Here is an 11,290-nt window from a genome sequence, read left to right on the forward strand (position 1 = left end):
CGACGGATGAGTAGGCAGGCAGGCTTATCTGTCGTCTGTTGGTGTGTGTCCTCATATGGGAGAAGAGGCCGATTCTGGATGCGCAGCACTTCCCACAGGTGTTGCAAGGGGAAACGTCTCCAGAAGTTGAGCCCTGCTTCCTTCGCTCACGCTTCTCCTTAATGCCCAGCGTTCTCTTGTTTTCAAACGTCTTTATGCCACTAGAGTACAGCATCCTCCAGCGACAGCGGTCAAGGGCATCAGTTTCCCAGGAAGCGATGTCTATGTCACAAACTTTGAGGTTTGTCTTCAAGGTGTCCTTGAAGCGCTTGCAGGGTCTTCCAAGTTCGCGGTGGCCTTCTTCAGCTGGCCATACAAAAGCATCTTCGGGATCCTGCTGTCGCCTGACCAGCACAGGTGACTTTTTTTTTTTTTTTTTTTTTTTTTTTTTTAGTGAAGAGGACTTTACATATACGGGGTCATTTGCACAACAGGCTGCCTACCTGGGTAGAGCCGACTGACGGCTGCCATTGGGCGCTCATCATTCGTTTCCTGTGTCGTTCAATCAGATTTCAGGCACGCACACATACACACTTAGACATGTAACATTTTACGTGTATGACCGTTTTGTTTATTTACCCCGCCATGTAGGCAGCCATACTCCGTTTTCGGGGGTGTGCATGTTGCGTATCTTCTTGTCTCCATAATCCACCGAACGCTGACACGGATTACACGATCATTAACGTGCGTATTTGATCTTCTGCGTGTGTGTACACACGAAGAGGGTTCAGGCACTATGTTGAGCTGGGAGATCGGAAAAATATCCTGTCTGCAGCGGGCACGGGCATGGGTGATGTTTTCTCGCTTGTCCGTATCCCCGGTACGAAGGTGGCGGAATGGTGAAGACGCTGATCTGCCAATACACAGTCCGTGAGGGTCTGGGTTCGAATCCCTCTCTCGCCCTTTCTCCGACGTTTGACTGGAAAATCAAACTGAGCGTCTGTCTAGTCATTCGGATAAGACGATAAAGCGAGGTCCCGTGTTCAGCACGCGCTTGGCACACTGTAAAAGAACCCATAAGTGTTGTCCTCTGGCAAAATTCTGTTGAAGAAAATCACTCTGGTAGGTACACAAATATACACGCATGCAGTGAAGACCTGGCTAAGCGCGTTGGGTTATACTGCTGGTCAGACCTCTGTCGAGCAGACGTGGTGTGGTGTATGATTATGGAGTTGTCCGAACGCATTGACGACTCCTTGAGAAACTGAAACTGCATTATTCAGTGACAGCGCTGGCCTCTCTTGTCGACGCACAGACGTCCGATAGCTCTGCCCTGTCTGGGGTCGACCTTAGAGGCAACCTTCTGGGATTCGTGTCTTAGTCTCCTTCTTCCGGACATGGCCCCTTGACCTTCTGAGACGTCGCTGACATGGAAACGACATCAGGCTTGTGTCTTTGTGACGTTATGTTCGTCATAGTGACGTCATACTTCTGTCCTGAAAATGATGATGATGCTGATGAATATCATTATCATCATCATCATTATTGTCTTGTCATTCTTCTGTCATTATTACTATTATTATTATTATCATCATCATCATACTTATTAAGCAGACTGATATGTGTTAAAGTAAGGCAAGTGGTGACCTCGCTTGTGAGGTCATCATTCGTGAAAATGATGATGGTAATAATGACGACAACGATGGTGACTGACGACGACGACGATGATGATGATGATGATGATGATGATGATTTTTGCTGAGAGAGCAGAGGGAAGGGGAAGTCGGTTCATGAACATGGTGAGAGATGATGATCCCCACCCACACGGTCATCATGTAGTGATGATTTGTGATGTGACGACGACTGATGACGATGACGGTAATGATAATGATTTCACCGACGTGTGTGTGTGTGTGTGTGTGTGTGTGTGTGTGTGTGTGTGTGTGTGTGTGTGTGTGTGTGTGTGTGCGTGCGCGCGCGCGTGCGTGCCTGCATCTGTGCACGCACAGGTCGCTGAGCATGGCGAGCGGGGAGCCCAGCTACAAGGTGATCCTGTGCGGGGAGTACGGCGTGGGCAAGAGCTCCATCTTCCGCCGCTTCCTGCACCCGGGGGACTCGGGCCCCACCACCCAGTACCGCCACGAGCAGCCCTCCCTGGGCCTGGACCAGTGCACCCGACCCTTCACCGTGGGCACCACGCCCGTCAAGGTCAGGACCTCGTGGTGGTGGTGGTGGTCGTGGTCATGTTGTTATGGCTGGATTCACATTTCGTGGTGATGGCGGTGGTGGTGGTGGCGATGTTGTTACGGCTGTATCCACATTTCGTGGTGGTGGTGGTGGTGGTGATGATGGTGGTGGTGGTGATAGTGGTGGTGGTGGTGGTGTCAATGTTGTTACAGTTGTATCCACATTTCATGGTGGTGGTGGTGGTGGTGATGATGGTGGTGATGATGGTGGTGGTGGTGATAGTGGTGGTGGTGGTGGTGTCAATGTTGTTACAGTTGTATCCACATTTCATGGTGGTGGTGGTGGTGGTGATGATGGTGGTGGTGGTGATAGTGGTGGTGGTGGTGATAGTGGTGGTGGTGGTGATAGTGGTGGTGGTGGTGGTGTCAATGTTGTTACAGTTGTATCCACATTTCATGGTGGTGATGATGGTGGTGATGATGGTGGTGGTGGTGATAGTGGTGGTGGTGGTGATAGTGGTGGTGGTGGTGATAGTGGTGGTGGTGGTGGTGTCAATGTTGTTACAGTTGTATCCACATTTCATGGTGGTGGTGGTGGTGTTATGGCTGTATCCACATTTCATGTTCATGGTGGTGGTGGTGCTGGTGGTGGTAGTGATGGTGATGGTGATGGTGGTGATGGTGGCAGTGATGGTGGTGGTGGTGCTGGTGGTGGTAGTGATGGTGGTGGTGGTGGCAGTGATGGTGGTGATGGTGATGGTGGTGCTGGTGCTGGTGGTGGTGGTGATGGTGATGGTGGTGGTGGTGGTAGTGATGGTGATGGTGGTGGTGATGATGGTGATGGTGATGGTGGTGGTGGTAGTGATGGTGGTAGTGATGGTGGTGGTGATGGTGGTGGTGGCGATGTTGTTATGGCTGTATCCACATTTCGTGTTGGTGGCGGTGGTGGCGTTGATGGTGGTGGTGGTGATAGTGGTGGTGGTGGTGGTGTCAATGATGCTACGGTTGTATCCACATTTCATGTTCATGGTGGTGGTAGTGATGGTGGTGGTGGTGATGGTGATGGTGGTGGTGGTGGTGATGATGGTGATGGTGGTGATGGTGGTGGTGGTGATGGTGGTGGTGGTGGTGGTGATGGTGATGGTGGTGATGGTGGTGGTGGTAGTAGTGATGGTGATGGTGGTGGTGGTGATGGTGATGGTGGTGGTGGTAGTGATGGTGGTAGTGATGGTGGTGGTGGCGATGTTGTTATGGCTGTATCCACATTTCGTGTTGATGGTGGTGGTAGTGATGGTGATGGTGGTGGTGGTGGTGATGGTGGTGTTGGTGGTGATGGTGACGGTGGTGGTGATGATGGAGGTGATGGTGGTGGTGGTCGTGGTGGTGGTGGTGGTGGTGATGATGATGATGATGGTGGTGATGATGGAGGTGATGGTGGTGGTGGTGATGATGGTGATGATGACGGTGGTGATGGTGGTGGTGGTGGTGGTGGTGACGGTGGTGATGGTAGTTGCATTTCGTGTTGTTGTTGGTGGTGATGATGGTGGTGGTGGTGATGGTGGTGCTAGTGATGGTGATGGTGTGGTGGTGGTGATGGTGGTGGTGGTGGTGGCCATATTGTTATGGCTCATCCACATTTCGTGTTGGTGGCGATGATGATGATGATGGTGGTGGTGGTAGTGGTGATGATGGTGATGGTGGTGGTGGTGGTGATGAATGTAATGGTGATGGTGGTGTTGGTGGTGATGATGGTGATGGTGGTGGTGGTGATGGTGGTGGTAATGGTGGTGATGGTGATGGTGGTGGTGATGGTGATGGTGATGGTGGTGGTAATGGTGGTGATGGTGGTGGTGGTGGCGATGATGTTGTGGCTATATCCACATTTGGTGGTGGTGGTGGTGGTAGTGATGGTGGTGGGGTGTTGGTGTTGGCGATGTTGTTATGGCTATATCCACATTTCGTGGTGGTGGTGGTAGTGATGGTGTTGGGGTGTTGGTGTTGGCGATGATGTTGTGGCTATATCCACATTTGGTGGTGGTGGTGGTGGTAGTGATGGTGGTGGGGTGTTGGTGTTGGCGATGTTGTTATGGCTATATCCACATTTCGTGGTGGTGGTGGTGGTGGTGGTGGTGATCGGTGACGTGCAGATGTACGTAGTTTCTTTCTGTGACTCGAAGCTGTGTCAGCAGCAGTGAAGGTGCCGTTTCCTTCCGGCTGTAACCAGCGGCCTCACCCCACCCAGCAACACAGTGTGTGTGTGTGTGTGTGTGTGTGTGTGTGTGTGTGTGTGTGTGTGTGTTTGCTCTCATTGACGTGCACTGATACACAGAGATTTCTCTGTGTGCGAGATGTGTAGAATTGTACACAGGGGACTGGTGTCCCACTTTACACATTGACATAAGGACGAGTATGTGTTGGAGGTGGGGTGGGGTCTGGGGTGCGCGGGCGCGCCTGTGTGTCTGTGTGCATGTACGTGCATGCTTATGCTGAAGTGTCGTGGTCTGTCTGCATGTTGTCTTCATGGTAAACAAGACGCTTCGAGGCTTATTACCTATTTTTAGCGTCCTAATTTATTGCATCTGTTGGTTGCATTTTCATGGTTTGTGGGACCAAAAACGGAAAAATCAAGATAGTGGCACGTTAGTTTAGCGACTGAATCTGCATCAAAACTGGATGAAATATCGTTCAAAATAAGAGTTGAAATCCACTGAAAATGGGTCACAACATCAGTCTACTAATGGTAATATCATATCATACATGCACAAAAATTGCCGATAAAATAAGGTTCCTGAATTTAGGATACTGAGATAGGGCTTTACCCACTTCAGGATGTCACTGTGTTCCCTTTGTAAACGAAAAAAAAAAGTATTGACACTTCTTTTTCCTCTCTGTCCCTTCATCACGGTCCCCCTTTCCCACACACCACCAGCTGACGCTGTGGGACACTGGGGGCATGGAACGCATGAGCTTCATCGGGGCCAGCTACTACCGCGGGGCCAACGCCGCCCTGCTGTGCTACAACAGCAACAACAAGGACACCTTCACCATCCTGTCCCAGTACATCCTGGACATCGCCATGAACGCCGAGGGCGCCAAGATCTTCCTGTGCGGCAACGACTCGGCCGGGGGTGAGGGGAAGGAGGGGGTGGGGGAGGAGGACATGGAGGCCTTCATGGAGGAGGGCGGGGACGTGTTGTCGGGGGTCTACAGCGTGTCGTGCCGCGACAACCGGGGGCTGGAGGACATGTTCCGGGACATGGCCCGCGTGCTGCACGAGGACGCCCTGAAGAGAGTCACCCTGCCCAGGGACGTCCTGAGGCCCCAGGACCCCGGCACGCTGGGCGCCGCTCCTCCACCTGCTCAGGGAAACCGGTGCTGCTGAGGAGTTGTTTGTTTGTTTGTTGTCCCCGTCCCGGTATGGAGAGCGGCTGTTCTGCTTCACTTTCAACTGCTTCAGGTTCTTCAGGAGGCGTCACAGCGTTCAGTTCGGACAAATCCCTTTTCGCTATACCACATCTGCTAAGCTAGATGCCTGACCAGTACAGCATAACCCAACGCGCTCAGTCAGGCCTTGAGTGCATGCATATGTATTTGTGTGTACCTATCAGAGTGGATTTCTTCTTCTGCAGAATTTTGCCAGAGGACAACACTCTCGTTACCATGGGTTCTTCTTTCAGTGCGGTCACGTGCGTGCTGCACACGAGATCTCGGTTTATCGTCTCATTCATCCAAATGACTAGACACTCAGTTTGCTTTTCCAGTCAAACTTTGGAGGAATGGGCGGGAGCGGGATTCGAACCCAGACCCTCGCGGACTCTCTGTATTGGCAGATAAGCTTCTTCACCATTCTGCCACATTCCTGTTCTACTACGCATGGATGGAAGAACCGTCATGCTGAACTCTACCCACCCTCAGGGAACCGGCTGCCGCTGAGGAGGAGGAGGAGGAGGAGGAGGAGGGAAGCTGTTCATTGACCTGTCACACACACTGGTGATTGTTAAAGTGTCCTCCAGTCGTGTTGCTGTGTGTCGTTTGCGTGGTGGATGCGGAGGGGGGGGGGGTGGTGGTGGTGGCTGTTCTGCTACCCACTGAGGAAGGACCCCTGTCACGCAGGACTCTGCTCCCCCTCAGAGAAACGGGTGCTGTGCTGCTGCTGCGGAGGAGGAGTTTTGTTCCATGTCTCGTCATACATACTGGTTACTGTCAACGCTTGGTTGGTTTGGTTTTTTATTTTATTTATTTATTTTTTTAAGAATTCGATTTTTGATTTGAATGTCATCGTTTTAAAAAGGTTAAGTTCTGTTGACTGTTGGTGCTGCTTGGTGGTGGACGAGGACGAGGACGATTTCTGTGCTGACACACATGGAGACCCGATTTTATATCATTGTTATTTTCTATGTTGTTTGTTCTTTTATGGAGGAGGAGGACTTTGTTAAATACATACTGGTGGTTATGGACATTTTGATGAAGTAATAATTTTCACTTTTGAATGATATAGTTTAAAAGGTAGGAGAGGAGAGGGGAGTTGAATGGTGAGTTTGGGGTTGGGAGGGGGCGTGGGAGGGGGGGGGGGGGGATCATGTTAATTATCGTTATTTTTGGGTGTGGAAGAGGATGATGACGGTGCTGCTATGGAGATGTCTTTGTTTAGGTTTGAGACTTCGTGACAAGGGGTACTACACACTTCCGTTCAGAAAGGTGCAACAGTGTGAAAGAATACGCTGTGTTATGAAGATTACGATCCACAGCAACAAGCGATGGTGTTAGTGTCTGACTGCCCGACCGAGCAGGGCAGAAAATGATACTGTTCACCGATGCCTGGAAAGGGATATATTTTGTTCAAGCTCATGACATGCGTTTGCAATGAAATTCAAATTGTGATTCGCATGATCCCAAAGCATGCATCCTTGACTTTTTAAATTTTGTTTAATGTGTTTTTGTAAACATAGTTTATTTTCCATTTCCATGTGCACGTGACTCTTTTGGGTTTTTATAATGCAGTCGGTCAGCATTTGTGTGGCATCGGACTACGGTGTATTAAACATCCTTCACATTTCACTGTCCTACAACCGTGCCTTATAGAGAGGATCGACCTAAAAGTATTTACCCCGTTACTGTTCACCAGCTGCTAATCATTTTAAGAAGCTGGTCCATGGGTTAGAACTGACATGCAACATTGAAAGGGGGAAAAAAAACAACTGCACAGGAAATCTGGCTATTACGACGCCAAAACCTGTTGCATGATGGGATTGGTCATTTCCCATCTTGTTTGGGGAGGTAAAGTAGTAACACTGAGTCAGAGTTATGTTATGGGACAAATACTTACAATGTGGACTTTAACTCTTTCCATACGAATGGCGAAAGGGACGACGTTAACAGCGTTTCACCCCAATCACCATCATCAAAATATTGCAAGCAGAAGGCTGTTATACTGAAGAGGTGAATGTTGACAGAGAATACCACAATTCTGACGACGGAAGCTAAAGGTTGGGTCATTCAGACACCCACTGGACATCCGAGGGGTGTGTGTAGAGGAGAAGAGAGGACTAGCCGTACTGAGTGAGTTAAGAAGCACCATGGCAGAATTGGATAAGGCGTTAGACTTCTGATCCAGTGTCCACCAGCGATCAGGGTTGAGGCCCCGTTTCGGCATGGTGTTGTGTCCTTGGGAAAGGGCATTTTACTCCACCCAGGTGTGAATGGGTAACTGACTTCGGCTCGGGAAGATTAAAATGGCTGAAGGAGAGGACTGGGCCCCGTCTTCTAATGCTGAACTACAGACAAAGTGGTTATCATTTAACTGCCCAAACAGCTGTGAAAGACAGTGTGGGTCACGTGGGGAATATGAGGGGGTAGTCTGGGTCACGTGGGGAATATGAGGGTAGTGTGGGTCACATGTGGGGAATATGAGGGTAGTGTGGGTCACACGTTGGGAATATGAGGGTAATGTGGGTCACATGTGGGGAATGAGGGTAGTGTGGATCACATGTGGGGAATATGAGGGTAATGTGGGTCACATGTGGGGAATATGAGGATAGTGTGGGTGACACGTGGGGAATATGAGGGTAATGTGGGTCACATGGGGAATATGAGGGTAGTGTGGGTCACATGTGGGGAATATGAGGGTAATGTGGGTCACATGTGGGGAATGAGGGTAGTGTGGGTCACATGTGGGGAATATGAGGGTAATGTGGGGAATGAGGGTAGTGTGGGTCACATGTGGGGAATATGAGGGTAATGTGGTGAATGAGGGTAATGTGGGTCACATGTGGGGAATGAGGGTAGTGTGGGTCACATGTGGGGAATATGAGGGTAATGTGGGTCACATGTGGGGACTATGAGGGTAGTGTGGGTCACATGTGGGGAATATGAGGGTAATGTGGGTCACATGGGGAATATGAGGGTAGTGTGGGTCACATGTGGGGAATATGGGTCACATGAGGGGAAGTGAGGGGTAGTGTAGGTCAAATTTGTGGGTAGACTTTTCTTAGTAAGTTCTGTCATCAAACCGTTTCAGGAATGGCAGAACAAACATGTCCACCATTCTGCATTGACATCACACTATGTCCAATTTTATGGATGTATAATTTGTTGTAAAGCAAGTCTGCCCATGAACTGTTTAAACATCAATGTACATTTGACCATGATTTTGTTTGTATGATGCAATATTTTCTGCTTCGTTTCAGTTACACATTAACTTCATTGTGTATGAGTAGTTTGGAATGGGTGAGTGCACCATCTTTTTTGTGTGTGATGATGCATGTTTTGTGAAAATTATTGTTTTTAAAGTTACTATCAAATAAGGCTCAACTCTTGGCTTATATCAAAGATTGACATAAGCTTACAGTTGGACCAACAGCAAAGTGAGAGCTGTATAATCAATGGTTTCTCCACTGCATTGTGAATTCATTTACAGCTTTGTCTCTCATGAAGAACAATGACAAACTTGGAGGCAAGATTGGAGGCTTGGAGGCTCTTATTGCTGTCATCTTGGGGGCTTGTTGGCCTTTTGGGGGACTGTCTTTATGCTGATTGTCCTAAAACCCTCTTGGTCAAGAGTGTTGGGATGTAACTTGGGCAAGACACTCTCCACTTTTATTAAATTCTAGCCAAGATAGTTGAGACAACAGTTGCCTCCACTGTTGTTCTGATGGTCATAGCTGGACATGACTATCAAACATACAATGGTATGGATGTTTATGTTACTGACATGCAAAATGATTGATTGTGCATGTGTGTTTGTAATAATATGAAAAGAGATTCAAGCAAAGTATTGACAAGAAAAGTGTATGGTAACATGTTTATCATCATCATCATTATGCAGATGTGTAACATTTAGATTAAAAAAAAAAAAAAAATCTAGCTGAAGCTGATGACAAATATTGGCTGTAGAGTGTGCTTGGTGAAATGCAAATGCTAGAGTAAAATAACTGAAGCTTTTAAGTCTCATAGAGCAAGGCACATTAATGTTATTCTGCTGACTTTTAATGAATTATTCACCACCTTCAAAGACCCACTTCTCATATCCCATTGACATTCTGTCACACATTTTCAATTATCAAAGATATTCCGTAAGAATTCATCATCAGTTGACAGGTCTTCCACTATTTTTTGGACATTGTGCAGTGCGGTGATGCTGTTCTTAGAAAGTTAAGGACATGTTCATCCCTCTAGCCACACCACCTGGAATGATAAAACTGTATGGAGAACACCATCATCTGGCATTTTTTTCCATAACTACCCTTCTGTCCTCTGTCTGTCTCAATGGCAAGTAGCGATTCAACCCTATGTGTACACTGAACGTCAGTCAGATCCATACTCTAAAAGACAAAAAAGCAATACATCAGTATCTCCTTATGTTCTTTGTGGGCTAAATAACATCTTATCATATTATTGATAACACACATACATGCATGTGAACACAGACAAGATAGACAAAGATGTAGATAAATGAGATGTAAACATGTTAGATACACAGGTTGGTGATATAAACAGACAGCAAGCAATAAACAAAACAATAATGCAGACTACTCAGTCGATGTGTGTGAAGTTGTTCATGTGTATTGTGTTCAGGGGAGAATGAGGGAGAGAGAAAGTGTGTGTGCTTGTGTTTGTGCACGTACTCAGTTCTGAGAGAGAGAGAGAGAGAGAGATACTGAAAAATATATACAGGCATGCATTTTTTAGCTGCTTGTGGACCAATTTCTTATAAAAAACCCACAAAAAAAACCCAAAATAAAACCACACAAATCTCAAATCAGAAATGGGCTGTAATGACCTTATATAATACCATAGAAAAATGCTGGATTTCTTTTCATAACCAGACATTTAGTATTTCATTTTAGCCCCCTTGTGAACACTACTGCTGATGTGCATACCACCAATCTTGTCAGTCTGTTTTGCAGGCCAGACTTGAACAGCTCCTGAACTACTTTCACCCACAGCAATGATGCGTCACCCTGGCATTCACATACCACACCAACACAACATTTCACAATTTAACGGCTTCCTTCACAGTCAATGTTTGTTCCATATCCCTCAACAAACACCTCCACTTATCTCAAACGTAAAACAGTCATCATCATTATAAAACATGGAGAATGGACACAGCAATACACATTTTGATCAGCTTCCATCATTTGTAAGCTGTGGTACTGTGCTTTATATGTATTTTTTGTTTTGCTTTCTGGTTCGTTTGTTTGTTTTTGGTTTTAAAAAAAATCATGAATCATTTTGAGTTTGTTCAAAAATAAAGGAAAAAAAGTTTGTGTCAGGAAAACCACAATACAATGCCCACTAATCTTCACAACAGGACCCAAAACCTTTATGATAAAGCGAAATACAGAGTAGGCAGGTACAGAGTGCAGTGGCCACAGTGATAACACATTCGCTTAGGGAGCAAGAGAATCTGAGCGCATGGGATCGAAACCCACACTTGACAGTATTTTTTTCCTCATCCACAAGACCTTGAGGGGTGGTATGGAAGCTTGTCATTCAGATGAGACGATAAACTGATGCACTCAGCACACACAAAAGAACTTGCAGCAACGAAAGGGTTGTCCCTGGCAATATTCTGCAGATAAAAATCCACTCTGATAGTAAAATAAATCCACTTGCTGGCAGAA

The 11,290-nt window shown here is 47.3% G+C and overlaps 1 protein-coding gene across 2 annotated transcripts in view; it reads left to right on the top strand.

Moving 5' to 3' along the window:
* The window catches only part of LOC143300605 (ras-related protein Rab-25-like), a 22,703-nt gene extending 13,010 nt beyond the window's left edge, over positions 1 to 9,693 (top strand). For both annotated transcript variants that reach the window (XM_076614385.1, XM_076614386.1), the window contains 2 exons: positions 1,989 to 2,187; positions 5,095 to 9,693. In XM_076614385.1, the coding sequence (XP_076470500.1) occupies positions 1,989 to 2,187; positions 5,095 to 5,547 (652 nt within the window). In that variant the 3' untranslated portion in view covers positions 5,548 to 9,693. The remainder of the gene's footprint in view (positions 1 to 1,988; positions 2,188 to 5,094) is intronic.
* The last annotated feature ends 1,597 nt before the right edge of the window (positions 9,694 to 11,290 follow it).

The sequence above is a fragment of the Babylonia areolata genome, chromosome 26 (genome assembly GCF_041734735.1).
Source record: "Babylonia areolata isolate BAREFJ2019XMU chromosome 26, ASM4173473v1, whole genome shotgun sequence".
Lineage (NCBI taxonomy): Eukaryota > Metazoa > Mollusca > Gastropoda > Neogastropoda > Buccinidae > Babylonia > Babylonia areolata.